At 44.6% G+C, this 17,717-nt stretch overlaps 1 protein-coding gene across 1 annotated transcript in view; it reads left to right on the top strand.

The window, feature by feature from the left end:
• LOC132386861 (oocyte zinc finger protein XlCOF6-like) overlaps nt 1-5,982 on the top strand; it is a 43,499-nt gene extending 37,517 nt beyond the window's left edge. The window contains exon 2 of the mRNA XM_059959204.1: nt 3,565-5,982. Coding sequence (XP_059815187.1) covers nt 3,565-5,109 — 1,545 coding nt within the window. The 3' untranslated portion in view covers nt 5,110-5,982. The remainder of the gene's footprint in view (nt 1-3,564) is intronic.
• The last annotated feature ends 11,735 nt before the right edge of the window (nt 5,983-17,717 follow it).

The raw sequence follows: 17,717 nt of genomic DNA, 5'->3' as shown, positions 1-17,717 counted from the left end.
AGATTATTTTTGCATCCGTATTTACACTGGAGATGGACACAGAGTCTATAGAAGTGAGGCAAAGCAGCAACAACTTCTTAAGGCAAATTAGTGTGGATAAATCTGGGACTCTGGGACTCTGCGGAGGACAAGTGCAGAAACTGTCAGGGCACAAGCAGAGATATTTAAATAATCCTCAGTGGCAGGTGAGGTATTGGAGGATTGGAGGACACTGTTTGAGAAAGGCTCTAAAAATAAACTAGGAAATTGTACATTGATGAGCTTGACATCAGTAGTGACGTTATGTGCTGGACCCGGACAAGTATTTGGATAGATGTGGACTGATTAAGGATAGACAGCATGGCTATGTGCATGGCAGGTCATTTCTAACTAATCTTATAGAGTCTCTCGAGGAAGTTATCAGGGAAGTGGATGAAGGCAAGGCAGTGGATGTTGTCTACATGGACTTTAGCAAGACACTTGACAAAGTCTCATATGGGAGGTTGGTCAAGAAGGTTCAGTCAATCAGCATTCAAGATGAGATAGTAAATTGGATGAGACACTGACTTTGGCAGAAGCCAGAGTGTGGTAGCAGATGGTTGCCTCTCTGACTGGAGGCCTCTGATTAGTGGTGTGCCACAGGGATCAGTGCTGGATCTGTTGCTGTTTGTCATCTATATCAGTATTCTAGAGGATAGTGTGTTTAACTGTATTAGCAGATCTGTAGATGAAACGAAGATTGGTGGTGTAGTGGTCAGCGAGGAGGACTATCATGGCTTGCAGTGTTATCTGGACCCACTGGGAAAATGGATTGAGAAATGGAAAATGGAATTTAATGCAGACAAGTGTGAGTTGTTGAACTTTGGTCTGACCTACCAAGGGAGGTCTTTCAGAGTGACTGGTCGGGCACAGAGGAGTGTTGTAGAAGAAAGGGACCTGGGAATACAAGTCCTTAATTCACTGAAAGTGTTATCACGGTTAGATAGAGACGGAAAAAAAGATTTCAGCCCATTGGCTTTGATGAACCAAATACTGACAATAGATGGATGTTATGTTGACTTGTAGAAGACATTGGTGAGGCCTAATTTGGATTATTGTGTGCAGTTTTGGTCACCTACCTACAGGAAAGATGTAAAAGAGTTTCAGAGAGTTCAGAGAAATTTCACAAGGATGTTGCCAGGTCTGGAGGGCTTGGATTATAAGGAAAGATTGAACAGGTCAGGACCTTATTCTCTGGAATGTAGAAGATTGAGGGGAGATTTGATTGTGGTAGAGGGGCATAGATAGCGTAAATGCAAGCTGGCTTTCTCCACTGAGACAACAAGAGGCCATGGGTTAAGGATGAAACATGTAACGTTAAGGGAAGCATGAGGGGAACTTCTTCACACAGACGGTCTTCCGGATGTGGAATGAGCAGCTAGCACAAGTGGTGCATGCGAGCTTGATTTTAACATTTAAGAGGTTCGTGTAGGTACCTGGATTGGGAGTGGGCAGTTTAAATAGTTCAGCACAAACTAGATGGCCCAAAGGGCCTGTTTCTGTGTTGAAATTTGCTATGACTGTGACAACAACCTGAAATAATACAAAAATTCACTCTAACCCCTTTTAACAGCTGTGCGGACCAACCAGTCATTTCAGCAGGAATTTTTATATGGCGTTAAAACTGTGGCACATTAAGTTAATAATACATAAAAGAAAATCCCAGCTGCACGTCAAGAGGCTATTTGTGTGAGACTGTTTCAGTTACTGTGGGGCCAGGCACCCATGCAGCTCAGCAGGAACAGGGAGTAATACCAATGGAGAGAGTCAAACTGAGCCAGGGTATAAACTGGAGATGGCAAAAATGCCCCATTCTTATAGAGACAGGAAGAGCATCAGAGAATTGATGGTCATTCCAGATACCAGCACACTGCCCAGTCAGGAGAAGATTTCAGACAGACAGACATACTTTATTGATCCCGAGGGAATTTGGATTTTGTTACAGTTGCACCAACCAAGAATAGAGTAGAAATATAGCAAAATAAAACCAAAAATAATTAAATGATAATAAGTTATGCAAAGTGGAAATAAGTCCAGGACCAGCCTATTGGCTCAGAGTGTCTGACATTCTGAAGGAGGAGTTGTAAAGTATGACGGCCACAGGCTGGAATGACTTCCTGTGACACTCAGTGTTGCATCTCAGTGGAATGAGTCTCTGTCTGAATGTACTCCTGTGCCTAACCAGTACATTATAGAATGGATGGGAGACATTTTCCAAGATGGCATGCAACTTGGACAGCATCAACTTTTCAGACACCACCGTCAGAGAGTCGAGTTCCACCCCCACAACATCACTGGCCTTATGAGTGAGTTTGTTGATTCTGTTGCTGTCTGCTTCCCTCAGTCTACTGCCCCAGCACACAACAGCAAACATGATAGCACTGGCCACCGTAGACTTGTAGAACATCCTCAGCATCATCTGGCAGATGTTAAAGGACCTCAGTCTCCTCAGGAAATAGAGACGGCTTTGACCATTCTTGTAGACAGCCTCAGAGTTCTTTGACCAGTCCAGTTTATTGTCAATTCGTATCCCCAGGTACTTTTAATCCTCCACCATGTTCACAGTGACCCTTTGGATGGAAACAGGGGTATCTGGTGCCTTAACCCCCCTCAGGTCCACCACCAGCTCCTTAGTCTTTTTCACATTAAGCTGCAGATGATTCTGCTCACACCATGTGACAGTTTTCCCACTGTAGCCCTGTACTCAGCCTCATCTCCATTGCTGATGCATCCAACGATGGTAGAGTCATCAGAAAACTTCTGAAGATGGCAAGACTCTGTGGTGTAGTTGAAGTCTGAGGTATAGATGATGAAGACAAAGGGAGACAGGACAGTCCCCTGTGGAGCCCCAGTGTTGCTGACCACTCTGTCTGACGCACAGTATTGCAAGCGCACATACTGTGGTCTGCCAGTATTTATCTGTCTAACTTGGGATTAACCTCACTGTAACAGTGTGATACCAGATCAAAGCTTGGCAACTCAAGTAATCTCATCTGTAATGTTGTCCTAAACCCATTGATGGATTCTGTATATCTTTTTACAGGTTAAAAATGAGAAGAAATTTGTCTCCAGGAAGCTCAAACATGGCACACCAGTTTTGTTGACTCTGTCTAGATATTTAATAAGTGGAGCAAGGGATTCAATCGACCATCCTTCCTACTCACACTGTGGGGAGGGATTAACTTGGTCATTTGACCAACTGGCAAGCCCGTCATTTTACACAGGAAAAAGGCCATTCACTTGCTCAGAAAGTGGGAATGGATTCACTCAGTTATCTCAATTGGAAGGTACAAGTTCACACTGGGCAAGGCCATTCATCTGTTCTGTGTGTGAGAAAGGATTCAGTTGGTCTTCCCATCTGTGGACACACCAGTCAGTTCACACCACACTGGGCAGAGGCTGGTCATCTGCTGAATTTCTGGGATAGGATTCACTCAGTCATTTGACCTAATGGCTCACCAGCGAGTTCACACCAGGGAGCGGCCGTTCACCTGCTCAGTCTGTGATAAGAGATTCACTCACTCTTCCACCCTATGGAAACACCAGCGAGTTCATACTGGGGAGAAGCCATACATCTGCTCAGTCTGTGGGAAGAGATTCACTGAGTCATCCACCCTACTGGTACATCAGCGAGTTCACACTGGGGAGAAGCCGTTCACCTGCTCTGTCTGTGGGAAGGGATTTACTCGGTTATCCCACCTACAGAGTCACGAGCGAGTTCACACTGGGGAGAGGCCTTTCACCTGCTCAGTCTGTGGGAAGAGATTCACTGATCCATCCAACCTACAGAGACATCATCGAGTTCACACTGGGGAGAAGCCGTTCACCTGCTCAGAGTGTGGGAAAGAATTCACTGATTTATCCAACCTGCAGAGTCACCAGCGAGTTCACACTGGGGAGAAGCCGTTCATCTGCTCAGAGTGTGGGAAAGAATTCACTGAGTTATCCAACCTGCAGAGTCACCAGCGAGTTCACACTGGGGAGAAGCCGTTCACCTGCTCAGAATGTGGGAAAGGGTTCACTCATTTATCCAACCTACGGAGACACCAGAGAGTTCACACTGGGGAGAAACCATTTACCTGCTCAGAATGTGGGAAAGGATTCAGTGAGTCATCCACCCTACTGGTACATCAGCGAGTTCACACTGGGGAGAAGCCGTTCACCTGCTCAGAATGTGGGAAAGGATTTACTGCTTCATCCACCCTGCATAGTCACCAGCGCGTTCACACTGGGCAGAAGCCTTTCACCTGCTCAGTCTGTGGGAAAGGATTCACTCGGTCATCCAACCTACAGAGTCATCAGCAAGTTCACACTGGGGAGAGGCCGTTCACCTGCTCAGTCTGTGGGAAGAGATTCTCTCATTCATCCACCCTACAGAATCATCAGCGAGTTCACACTGGGGAGAAGCCATTCACCTGCTCAGTCTGTGGGAAGAGATTCACTCAGTCATCCCAAGTACAGAGTCATCTGCGAGTTCACACTGGGGAGAAGCCGTTCACCTGTTCAGAATGTGGGAAGGGATTTACTCAGTTATCCCAACTACTGAGTCATCAGCGAGTTCACACTAGGGAGAAGCCGTTCACCTGCTCAGTCTGTGGGAAGGGATTCACTGATCCATCCAACCTACAGAGTCATCAGCGAGTTCACACTGGGGAGAAGCCGTTCACCTGTTCAGAATGTGGGAAGGGATTTGCACAGTCATCCCAACTACTGAGTCATCAGCGAGTTCATACTGATGAGAGACCATTCCCCTGCTCAGTCTGTGGAAAGAGATTCACACATTCATCCACCCTACAGAGACACCAGCGAGTTCACACTGGGGAGAAGCCATTCACCTGCTCAGTCTGTGGGAAGAGATTCACTCGGTCATCTGACCTACAGAGTCATCATCGAATTCACACTGGGAAGAAGCCGTTCACTTGCTCAGAATGTGGGAAGAGATTCACTCATTCATCCACCCTACAGAATCACCAGCGAGTTCACACTGGGGAGAGGCCATTCCCCTGCTCAGTATGTGGGAAGAGATTCACTCGCTCTTCCACCCTGCAGAGACATCAGCAAGTTCACAATGGGGAGTGGCCATTGTTATGAATCCCTAGGTTTCATTTGCTGTGGACTGTCATTTGAAGAGAGAGACAGAGATTAAGAAGGTGAATCAGTCTGACTTACAGCTTATTTACATCGCTCGCAGCTTGTTTAGTTTTAACCGATGACACAGACACTCAGAGTCAGAAGGAGGAAAAACGGAAGGATCAAAATCCAGGAACCAGCGGCCAAGGGTCTGATGCGCCATCAATAACTCTCGGAGACCTGAGGCGAGATATGGGCTTTTATTAGCTGAAAAATTGAACACTCTCAGCAGCAGAACAGCAAGAGATCAAGGAGCCGTGCCTCCAATCTCCTTTATACAGGGGTCTGTGGGAGGACATAGGAGCAGTCAGCAAGGGGGGGGGGGGGACGTGTCCAGTCAGGTATATGTAGTTCACCACAGGGTCGCTCTTTAGAACTTTCCTATGCCCACAATGGTAGGTTAATTATCAATTCACCATACTTCGAATGTGTGGTTGTGACCCTGTTTGATCCATATCAGTGGATCTGTTTTGAGGTATCCTGTGAAGACCACTGACGTCTTAACCCTTGCCTAGATGTGGTGTGGTAATTCATTTGAAGACAATACCCCTTGTGACAAGTCACTTTCGGTAATAATTCATATGTGGATTTGGAATGATGACAGATAAAGTATACAGCAACTGTCCTCTCATTTTACCACCATGGAACCTGTGGAATTTGACATAATTGCCTTCTCTTGATATTTACCCTGGATTACAAATATCTCTTATCATCTATTCTGTGGATGAACTGAACTTTCGCACTTTACCATCTCAAGACTCCAAGCCTTGTTTCCCCTGAGCTCAATAGTTTGGGAGTTATATTTACACACGTCTATACACATAACACTGTTAACTTCTGTTTATCTTGTTTAATTTGCAATTTTTTTTAAGTAGATTCTATTAAAGATAGTGGTTTTAACATCAAAACCAGACTCCAGGTGTAGTCTATTGCTGCTGGCTCGTTTCTAAAGCATTAAGGTTCATAACAAATTTGGGGCCTGCGTCTGGGATAGGACCAAATTTGGGGTCTATTGATCGATTTATTATCGATTTGATTGGGGAAATCCCTTTTGATTTATTTGTGTGTGGAAATCAGCAGCAATGGATACTGATAAATTTCTGGAAACGCCAACCCCTGAGGCATTAGTAAAAGCCAAAATGAATGAATTGCTGACTGTTGCTACTGGGCTGAATCTTAAGGTGTAAGGGTGTGTGAAGGACCAGGGTAAGTGTAAAACTGGGAGAGCAGGTAACGTTAAAAAAAAATACATGAGTTTTTTTTTAATATAATCTAGGCATCCACTCCCTTTTGCAGAGACTGGGATCCCTGGTTCAATCGGTAATGATGTTGTGCATTTCAATGTTCACCTCTCAGTCCTCAATTCTCTAAATGAAAGGGGTATCACATTTGATCTTTCTTCATATGATGACCCCACCACTCCAGGGATCAGTCTGGTGAATCTTCATTGCACTCTCTATAACAAACATTCTCTAACCTCTTTGTTAATCCTCTGTGGAATTAATTTCCATTTTCTTCTGCCCCGTGTTGCCTCAACCACTCACCCTGCACCCCGTCACTATTTCCACCTTCCCACCTCCTCCCTCGCATATATCCAACTCTCACTCCACATCTCTTGCCCCATCCGTACCCCTCACCTCTTTTTTCTGACTATTTCTGTCCACTCTCAGTCCAGAAGGAAGGTCTCAGCCTGAAATGTTAACGGTTCATTTCTCTACACAGATGCTGCCCGACCCACTGAGTTCCTCCGACAGTTCGTTCTTTGGTCTATATAACCCTGTTAGTATGGGGAGTGGGATTCCAAGTACAATCTCAACAAAACACGCATAATTGTCACGTTTCCCGAATCATTGGCCCCACTTGCATGTCAAAAGTTTGCCGGTGTTTGCCCCCATGTGTGAATCCCTCTGCTCGCCACCACCGTGTGCTCAGACGGTTCCACAGATTTCCACCGGGACAAACATCCTGTCCGCCCCTCTCACACCATCTTTTTCCTATCAATAAAATCCCTCCTCTCCCTCCCCGCGGAACCGGCATCAAACCGACGGGCCGAACGGTCTCCTCTTACTTCGAGGCGATACATCAGACTCCGGCCGCAGGAGACGCTTCACAAACGCCCCAACTTCCCTCGGAGGGAAATTAAAATAAATCAGAAAGCGGACATTTACTCTGCTGTGATGGGGAGTTCGAGGTTGGAGTGGGGGTAACACCCTCTCGGCTTGTCCGCCTCTGCGACGGATGGTAATGAGTGATTGACATCGCTTTGCACGAATGGGAATAGCGCAGTTCCTGAATTCTCTGCTGTCAGCGGTGAGGGAGGGAGTGGTCACGTGATTATTTCCCAGCTGTTAAACTGATAAAGCCCGAGCTCACCAGCACGCGGACGACACCGCGCACGTGAGGGCAGATCACGGTGTCAGGAGCGGGGGGGGGGGGGTCGTCGTGACGTCACCTGTGGTGGTGCGCTCACATTTAAAAGCACCTTATTGGGCGTTCCTTATGATTTCGGAGGGACAACAACATTAATGACGGGTTTCATCACTCAATCCAGGGTTGTGGATAAAGTCCCCTGTTATGTGTCCGGCTGTGCCGTGTTGTTGGTGGAGTGGGCAGCGAGGTGTTTGTCTCGATTCGGGTCACAACACCAGAATTGCCAGCGGGGTCCACACACAGTGTATTAGTCAACAGAAAACCTCTCGTCCCTGCAGTCTTTGTCTCCTGGTGAACTCAACACCCTGACAGTGTGGACCATAGGTATCCTTCTTCACCCACCCCGTTTTTGTTCACTTTATGAACATACAATCAATCCGTGCACGGTATATAATCTGTTGTTACTGTTGTGTTGTTGTGTTGCTCTGGAGCCGGAGTAATAATTATTTCGACCTCATTTACACGTGTCTGCTGAAAATGGAATTAAGCAACCCTGAATCTTGAATAAACATTTCAGCAGCTGAGCGTCACATTTCTGTCTCTCAGCGTTATTGCGGCAGAGCGCCACCTGGTGACAATGGAGTCCACAAATCAGTGTGTCCTGTTATTGCGGCAAATTACCACCAAGTGACAGTGTTGTCCACAAAAGGGGGAGGTTTACAGCGATAAGGAGGGGTGTCGGGGCTGGAAGCCAACTGCAAGTGGATGAAGTGCCAGACCTGCCGATAACCTCTCTCCTCATCACGAGTCAGGGTTCCAAACTGTCCTTCTATATGAGGCAACTTCTCAACATCGGGACTGTTGTGGTCATCTACTGTTTCCAGTTTTCCAGTTGTGGCCTCCTCGACATTAGTGAGACCCGATGTAGTCTCTGCTTTCTGCACTCTGTCCCGATGAGATTCTGCAGATGTTGGAGATGCAGAGTAACAGACACAAAATGTTGGAGGAAGTTAGGAGATCCGGTAGCTTCTATAGAGGGGGATAAAGCAAAACAGAGATTTCCTGCCGAGACCCTTCATCGGGACTGGAAGTGCGGAGAAGCCGGAATAAGATGGTGCGGGGAGTGGAAAGTGTCCAAGCTGGTAGGTGATAGGTGAAGCCTGATAAGAGTGAAGGTGAGTGGGTGGGGGAGGTGGGAGATGAAGTGAGACGCTGTGAGCTGGCAGGTGGAAAATGCAAAGGGTTGAACAAAAAGGAATCTGATAGGATAGGAGAGTGGATAATGGGGGGAAAAAGTAAAAGCGGAACGAGAGAGAGACAATCCGCAGTGGGGAAGAGTGGAGACAGGATGGAGGAGACGGGCGTGTGGGTTGATGAAAAAAAAAGGTAGAGGTAGAAGTTAAAGATATCGATGTTCATGTCATTGAGGAGTAAACTACCCGGATGTAATATGAGGTGTTGCTCCTCTAACCTGAGAGTGCGCTCATCGTGTTAGTTAAACAATGAACCGGAAGGGAGAGTGGATTAATAATTTCCCTCTGGGATCCGTATTAAGTCAATCCTCTCTCAACTTAAACCAGTGCCCTCTGGTTGTTGATTCCACAAAGGTGGGGAAAAGGACTGTGCATATACCCCATTTCTGTACCCTCATGGTTTGGAACGCCTGCATAAGGTCTCCTCAATCTCCTGCAATTCAAGGTGTGAAATCCCAACCTGTCTAACCTCTCTCCAGAACTCAGTCCCTCGAGTACCGGCACCATTCTCGTAAACCTCCCCTGCACTCATTCCAGCATGACGTCCTCTCTCCTGTAGCAGAATGACCAAACAGGAGGAAATCTGCAGCTGCTGGAAATTCAAACAACACACACAAAATGCTGGTGGCACTGTCAGAAGCACTGTCAGTGACGAAGGGTCTCGGCCCGAAAAGTCGACAGTGCTTCTCCCATTACATATTGCCTGGCCTGCTGTGTTCCACCAGCATTTTGTGCAGAATGACCAAAACTGAATACAATAATCCAGGCGTGAATACCCTAATCCTAATGAAACCTCACTGGCCTCTTCTTTAGACCATGAGCCATGAGATATCGGACAGAGGCCGCTCAGCCAATCAAGTCTGCTCCGCCATTCCTTCGTGTCCAATTGATTATCTCTCTCAACCCCATTCTCCTGCCTTCTCCCCATAATCTTTGAACATCCATTTAAAATACACTCAATGACTTGACCGCTACTCCGTTCACATATATAACCATATAACAATCACAGCACGGAAACAGGCCATCTTGGCCCTCCTAGTCCGTGCCGAACACTTAATCTCACCTAGTCCCACGTACCCACACTCAGCCCATAACCCTCCACTCCTTTCCTGTCCATATACCTATCCAATTTTACCTTAAATGACACAACTGAACTGGCCTCTACTACTTCTACAGGAAGCTCATTCAACACAGCTATCACTCTCTGAGTAAGGAAATACCCCCTCGTGTTTCCCTTAAACTTCTGCCACCTAACTCTCAAATCATGTCCTCTAGTTTGAATTTGCCCTACTCTCAATGGAAACAGCCTATTCACGTCAACTCTATCTATCCCTCTCAAAATTTTAAATACCTCGATCAAATCCCCCCTCAACCTTCTACGCTCCAATGAATAGAGACCTAACTTGTTCAACCTTTCTCTGTAACTTAATTGCTGAAACCCAGGTAACATCCTAGTAAATCGTCTCTGCACTCTCTCTAATTTATTGATATCTTTCCTATAATTCGGTGACCAGAACTGCACACAATATTCCAAATTTGGCCTTACCAATGCCTTGTACAACTTTAGCATTACATCCCAACTTCTGTAATCAATGCTTTGATTTATAAAGGCCAGCGTTCCAAAAGCCCTCTTCACCACCCTATCTACATGGGAATGAATTCTAAAGATTAAAATTCCTCCTCATCTCTGCTGTCAGTGGATGCCCTATACATTGAGGGCTGTCCTCTGGTCCCAGATTCACACAGTACAGGGTGCATCTTCTTCACAGCCACTCTGTCGAGGCCTTTCAATATTTAATAGTCTTCAATGAGATCCCCTCTCTTTCTTCCAGACCAGCGAGTACAGGGTCAAAGCCGTCTAATGCTCCTCATACTTAACCATTTCATTCCTGGAATCACCCTCGTGAAACTTCTCCGGACCAGCCCCAATACGAGAGTAGCATTTTCTCAGATAACAGGTCGGAAACAACTCACAATACACCGAGCGATCTGACCAATGAGTTTTAAAGCTAGTGTCACATCCTTGCTCTTATATGCTAACATTACTGTTGCCATCCTTAATCAACACAATCTGCAAGCAAAACAACAGGGACTCCTGCTCAAGGACTCCCAAGTACCTATGCTCTTCTGATTTTTGAATTTCCTCCCATTTTTTTTCTACGCCCCTATTCCTTCTACAAATTGTACATGACCGTTCCCTTGCATACACCGTGTTACATCCGCCACTTCGTTGCCTGTTCTCCAAACCTATCGAAGTCTTTCTGCAGACTCCCACTTCTCTCGAAGCCCCGTACGTATCCTTGTATCAACTCCAAAGTTCGTCACCAAGGTATCAATTCCGTTATCCATATCATTCAGATTTAACACGAAAAGATGCGGTCTCAATACTGACCCCTACAGAACACCATGAGATACCGACAGCAAAACAGAAATGCCCATATTATTCTGACGCTTTCTCCCTTGTCAGTCAGCCAATCTTCGATCCAAACACGTATCTTTCCTGTAATTCCATGAGCTGTCATCTTGTTAAGCAGCCTCACATGCAGCAACTTGGAAACATAGAAACATGAAAATCTTGCAGCACAGTATAGGCCCTTCGTCCCACAAAGCTGTGCCAAACCTTTGAAATACCTAAGCTTACTCATAGCCCTCTATTTTTCTGAGCTCCATATACCTATCCAGGAGTCTTTTAAAAGACCCTCTCATTTCGGCCTCCACCACCACCTCCGGCAGACCATTCCACACACTCACCACTCTCTGCGTAAAAATCTTACCCCTGACATCTCCTCTGTACCTACCTCCAAGCACATTTAAACTGTGCCCTCTCGTGTAGTCATTTCAGCCCTGGGGAAAAGCCTCTGACAAACCCCATGATCGATGCCTCTCATCATCTTGTACACCTCTATCAGGTCATCTCTCATCCACCGTCACTCCAAGGAGAAAGGGCCGAGTTCATTCAACTTCTTCTCATAAGGAATTCTCCTCAATCCAGGCAACATCGTTGTAAATCGCCTCAGCAACATTTCTATGGCTTCCACGTCCTTCCTGTAGTGAGGCGACGAGGACTGCGCACTATATTCCAAAATGCGTCTGATCAGGGTCCTATATAGCTGCAACAGTAAGTCACGACTTTTAAACTCAGTCCAATGGTGGATGAAGGCCAATGCGCCGTACGACTTCTTAACCACGGAGTCAACTTGTGTTGCAGCTTTGAGTGTCCTATGGACTGGAACCCCAAGATCCCTTTGATTCTGCACACTGTCAAGAGTCTTACCATTAATGCTGTATTCTGCCAAAATGAACAACCTCACACTTATCTAGGTTGAACTCCATCTGCCACTTCTCAGCCCAGTTTTGCATCCTGTCAATGTCCCACTGTAACCTCTATCATCCTTCCATACGATCCACAGCACCCACAACATTTGTGGCATTAGCAAAATTAATAAACCATCCCTCCACTTCCTCATTCAGGTCAATTATAAAAATCACAAAGAGTAGGGGTCCCAGAACCGATCCCTGAGGCACCCCACTGGTCACCGACCTCCATGCAGAATATGACCCGTCTACAACCACTCTTTGCATTCTGTGGCAAACCAGTTCTGGATCCACAAAGCAACGTCCTCTTGGATCCCATGTCTCCTTGCTCTCTGAACCAGCCTTGCATGGGGTACCTTGTTAAAGATCATCTGAAAATCCAAGCAAACAACATCCACTGCCTCTGCTTTATCTATCTTGCCTGTTATTTCCTCAAAATATTCCAAGAGATTTGTCAGACACTATTTCCTGTAAAGGAATCCTGCTGACTTTGTCCAACTTCATCATCCTCCCCAATTACAGTACCCAAAACACTCACCCTTAATACACCCGGACATATTCCTGACCACTGAGCTCAGACTAACTGTCCTGTCATCTCACTGGACAACATTTTTTTAAAGTGTTGCTTCCTCAGAATTGTTTTGTTTATGATAGACTGCTTGACGATTAACACAAATATAATTTCAGACTACTTGTATCAGGTAGGAATTTGGAAAAACGACAAATTAACTTTTACTGAATATATTATATTTAATTGCATAATGGTGCTGATGCTTTGCAATAGTGCAACTAAGTTAAAAATATTTTGTTAATGGTTTTCATTTGTACTCAGTATCCGAGGCTTTTCGCTTAAGTGACCAACAATAATTCGCAGCGTTGCTGGATTCAGTGGAAACTGCGTGAATAGATGAAGAGTCGGTCATCTTTGGTCCAAATTCCGTTTGGACCGTCGGGGTCACCAATGTAGCGATGTACTACATACAGAGCGAGAGACACCGACACGCATTCAGTAAGTCATTTTGAGACTAGTTTATTCAAACCTCGCGGCGCTGGCATTTAATCCTTAGCGCCCGCCCTCTCCGGGCGGAAATGACGTCAGAGCTGCATTACTAAAGTCTCTCCAGAATGATATCACAAAAAGCACACGACAAAACAGACTACACCAGAAAATCTACATAATATTTGGTAATCCCCAATTCCAGAGTCCAGAGAGGCGGCTGCGTATTAATATCGCACTACCTTCTTAGCGCGTTTCCCGGAAAGGAGAACCAAACCCACCAGACAAAACAAGACGACCCAGACACACCAAGAGACCAACTCTACCACCCAACAAACCAAAAACTAAAGCTACAAGACCTACACAAAACCACATAGTTACACATAGTTATATCTAATGTATAGTTACAACAGTGCAGACAACATCAAATTGATTAAAAAAAAACAGACCATGGGTACAGTAAAAATAGTCCAAAGATGTTAACAGACTATAAGTTGAAAAGAAACCACCACACAGTTTCCGCAAGTCCTCAGGGTCCCGATAGACTCGTCATCCTACGCAGTCGGCAGAAGGCATTCCCGTGAACTGGAAGGCCCGGCATTCCCGTGAACGTTCTCCGGACCCGCTCCAATACGAGCACATCTGTTTTCGCAGGTGGTAAACAGTTCACAATTCACCAACAGCGATCTGACCAATGCGTTTTAAAGCTACAGTGTCACGCCCTTGTTATTATATGCTAGCATTCCAGTTGTCATCCTTCATCGATTCAATCTGCAAGCAAACCTTTAAGGACTCCTGCTCAAGGATTCCCAAGTATTTATGCACTTCTGATTTTTGAAATTTCTCCCATTTATTTATTTTTTCTCTACGTCCTTATTCCTTCCACAATTGTACATGACCGTACATTTGCATACACTGTACAATTCCGTACATTTCATCCACGACTTCGTTGTCCGTTCTCCAAACCTATCGAAGACCTTTTACAGACTGCAGCTTTGCTCCAAACTATCTGTCTCTTATCTGTATCAACTGCAACGTTCTGTGGATGCTGGGAATCCAAGCAACACATACACAAAGTGCTGGAGGACCCTAGGAGGCCAGGCAGCATATATGGGAAATAGTAAACAGTCGACGTTTCGGGCCGACACCCTTCATCAGGACTGGGGGGAAAACATGAGACGTCAGAGGAAGAACTGCGGGGGTGAAAAAGGGTAGAGTAAGTGGTCGGTGATAGGTGAAACTGCGAGAGGGGGAGTAGTGAAGGTGGAAAAAAAAACTTCTTAGGATTTTATTTCCTTAACGATCCTCGAAAAATCACTGCTAATGCCTCCACATCTCTTCAGCCACCTCCTTCAGATCTCTGGGGTGTATACCATATGGTACAGGTGACCTGTTTACCTTCAGCCCATATCAGTTTCCAAGAACCTTCTCCCGAGTAACGTAACTTTACACATTCTGACCACTGACATCTGGTACTTCCGTATTCCTGCCGGTGTCTTCGAGAGGAGTGATGTACAAGACTTATTCAGTTCATCTGGCATGACCTTGCACACCGAGCCCATTACTACCTCTCCATCAAAATTTTTCAGTGGTTCGACATCCGCTTCTGCCTTTCTTTTACACTAGAATTACCTGAAGAAACATTTGGTATCCTCTTTCATATTACCGGCTAGCTCACTGAAGTGTTCCATTTTTTCCTTCTTAATTATTTTAGTTGCATTCTGTTGGTTTTTAAAATCTTCTCAATCCTTCAACATACTAGTGATTTTTGCTCTATGCCCTCTCTTTGGTTTTTCTTAACAGCCACGGTTTTGTCACCTTAGCTTTAAAATTCTACTTCCTCTTTGTGATGCATAGAGATTTGAGGGGCGAGGAACATCTCAGACAGAACTGCAGTCAGCTCGACTTCTTCAGTCTGCAGGAAATTCAAGCGGAACCTTTCACCCACAGAGTGGTGACTGTTTGGAACTCATTCACAGGGACAGTGAGAGGTGAACAACAGGGGAGGATTTGAAAGATCTGCTGTGGAACAGAATCACTGGCAAGGTCCAGCGGCCTGAGTTGACTCTCTGCTCTACACTAGGTGTGTTATAAATTCACTAAGTACCGGAGACAGTGTTTAATATAGAGTTGATTTATTTGTCACAGGTCTAGTCCCATTAAAGGTGACTATGCAGCAGAAGAAACTCCTCACATACCTGGTGAGCAGCAGCAATAATTGCAGAGTTCAGCACCGACACTCACTCTCGAATTTGCATTCAGCAACGCTGATGAATAAATATTCAGCATGCAGCTCATTGAACGTTCTCCCAGTGTGAACCGGTAGTGTGTGGTAAGTGTAACACGCAGTAAGGTTTCACTGCTAAAGTAACGGCCTCTCTGTAATGTTTCGCTGCTGAGGTAATGGTTTCTCTGTAGCAGCAATGTTTAGGGTAAGACTAGAGGAAATAGGGTTTTCGAGTGTGGGGCTATGCAATGACAGAAATATTCTTTCTTGTGAGCCTGGAAGAGAGATTTTCACGGTTTTTTGCTGGCGAGAGATGAGAAGACGTGAATGGAGAGAGCGGGCCCTTTTTCCTTTTTTTCAGTTTCTTTACTAACCCTATAGTCAAAATAAGTATTATAGAGCTCAATCGTTTAATTGCATATTGTGCATCGTTTGTTACTTCGGGGTACTGATCTGTACCATGGGAAACATCACACAGCATTCACCCAAATGAGATTTCCTAAGTTTGCTCGGGCTGGGGGGGGGGGGGGGGTGGGGCTATCACCCCGTATATTAAACTGCCAGCTGAAGCGATCGTTACGTAAGGTTAGATGAATGAGTGAATAGCTTCCCTCATTCACAGCAGATGAACAACCTCTCCACAGTGTGTACTGAATGATGCACTTTTGGTTGATTTGGCTGTGAAAATCTCCTGATAATGCACAGGTGATTAGTCTCTACCCAGTGTGAACTCGCTTGTGTCTCTGTAGTTGAAATGACAAAGTGAATCCCTTCCCACACATTGAAGCCAGAATTATTCTTCTCCGTCGAGTCTACGCCGTAGGCTCTACTTGGCCGCGTACCCGACGCTGCACCCTAGGCTGTACTGTATGCCGTAGCCTAACGCGCACATACCTAAAAATGCAACTACGCATCACAGCGACGCAGACGACAAGAACTGTGATTGGTCCACTTAGTAGCAGCCAGTTTCCTTTTCTTTTTCAATCTTTTTATTAAGTTTCAAATTTAATAAGCATAGCAATTATATAACGATACAAAGAGATCGGGATTACATTAATAACGGTTGACACGTAAAAGCACAGATTTCAAATGACAAATATAGTTTAACCTCCTAATCTCATAGCAACTAACCATGAAAGAAATATTATATAAGGAGAAAAAAATCGTAAACTAGAAAAAACACTAAACTTAAAAAAAGACAGAATTGGGCTGTCATATTACAACGGCTGAAATTATTTGGCGTTAACTCCGCTCGTCTATACAAGAACAAAAACTTATTACACAAGATTCGGAAAGGGTCAACTTACATCATATGAAAATATTGAATAAATGGCCTCAAAGTCTCTTCAGATTCAACCGAAGGATCCACAGTACCACTCCTAATTTTTTCCACGTTTAGGCATGTTATGGTTTGGGGAAACCATTCAAATGTAGTAGGGAGATTGGAATCTTTCAATTTAAGTAAAGTAGATCTGCTGGCCGTTAATGTAACAAATGCAATTAGACGACAAGCTGACGAGGATAAATGACTAGAGTCCATCACCGGTCGTCCAAAAATTGCGGTAGTAGGATGTGGTTGTAAATCAATACGCAGAACTACTGAGATAATATCTCAAAATATCCTTCCAATATTTTTTTAGAGGAGGACAAGACCAGAACATATGTGTCAAGGAAGCTACCTCGGAATTACATCCATCAGAAACAGGATTTAATGGCAGTAAAAATGAGCAAACTTATCCTTGGACATATGAGCCCGATGAACCACCTTAAATTGCATGAAGGCATGTCTGACACACACTGAAGAGGTATTTTCTAGTTCAAGAATTTTCTCCCATTTCTGTACAGGTAAAGGTATCCCAAGTTCTCTTTTCCACTCATTCTTAATTTTATCAGAAGTATCCAAGTGTATTTTCATAATTAAATCATAAATAAATGATAATAAACTCTTCTGATGTGGATTTGAACTTTTTTCCCCCGTAACTTCAATTTGATGTGATATCGGAACAGAAGGTAAAATAACATTCAAAAAGTTTCTAATCTGTAAATATCAGAAAAAGTGTGATCTAGGCGAATTATATATATTAGAAAGTTGTTCAAAAGAAATAAAACAATCATCCAGAAATAAGTCACGAAAACATAATTTTCCCTTTGTTTGCAATAAAAGAAAAGCTTGATCAATTTAAATGGTTGAAAGAAAAAAAAATAGATATAATAGAACTTGACAGTATATATTTATTTGGTCCAAAAACGTACCAAAATTGAAACCATATTCCTATTGTATGCTTAATTATTGTAATTACCATTTGCTTATTAAATTTAGTAAGTGCAAAGGGAACCACAGCCCCTAACATAGAAGCCAATGAAAACTCCTGTCGAGACTCACGCTCAAGGTTCATCCAACTCTTGT

Source organism: Hypanus sabinus, unplaced genomic scaffold (assembly GCF_030144855.1).
Source record: "Hypanus sabinus isolate sHypSab1 unplaced genomic scaffold, sHypSab1.hap1 scaffold_135, whole genome shotgun sequence".
Lineage (NCBI taxonomy): Eukaryota > Metazoa > Chordata > Chondrichthyes > Myliobatiformes > Dasyatidae > Hypanus > Hypanus sabinus.
This window is presented reverse-complemented; position numbering and strand designations above follow the sequence as displayed.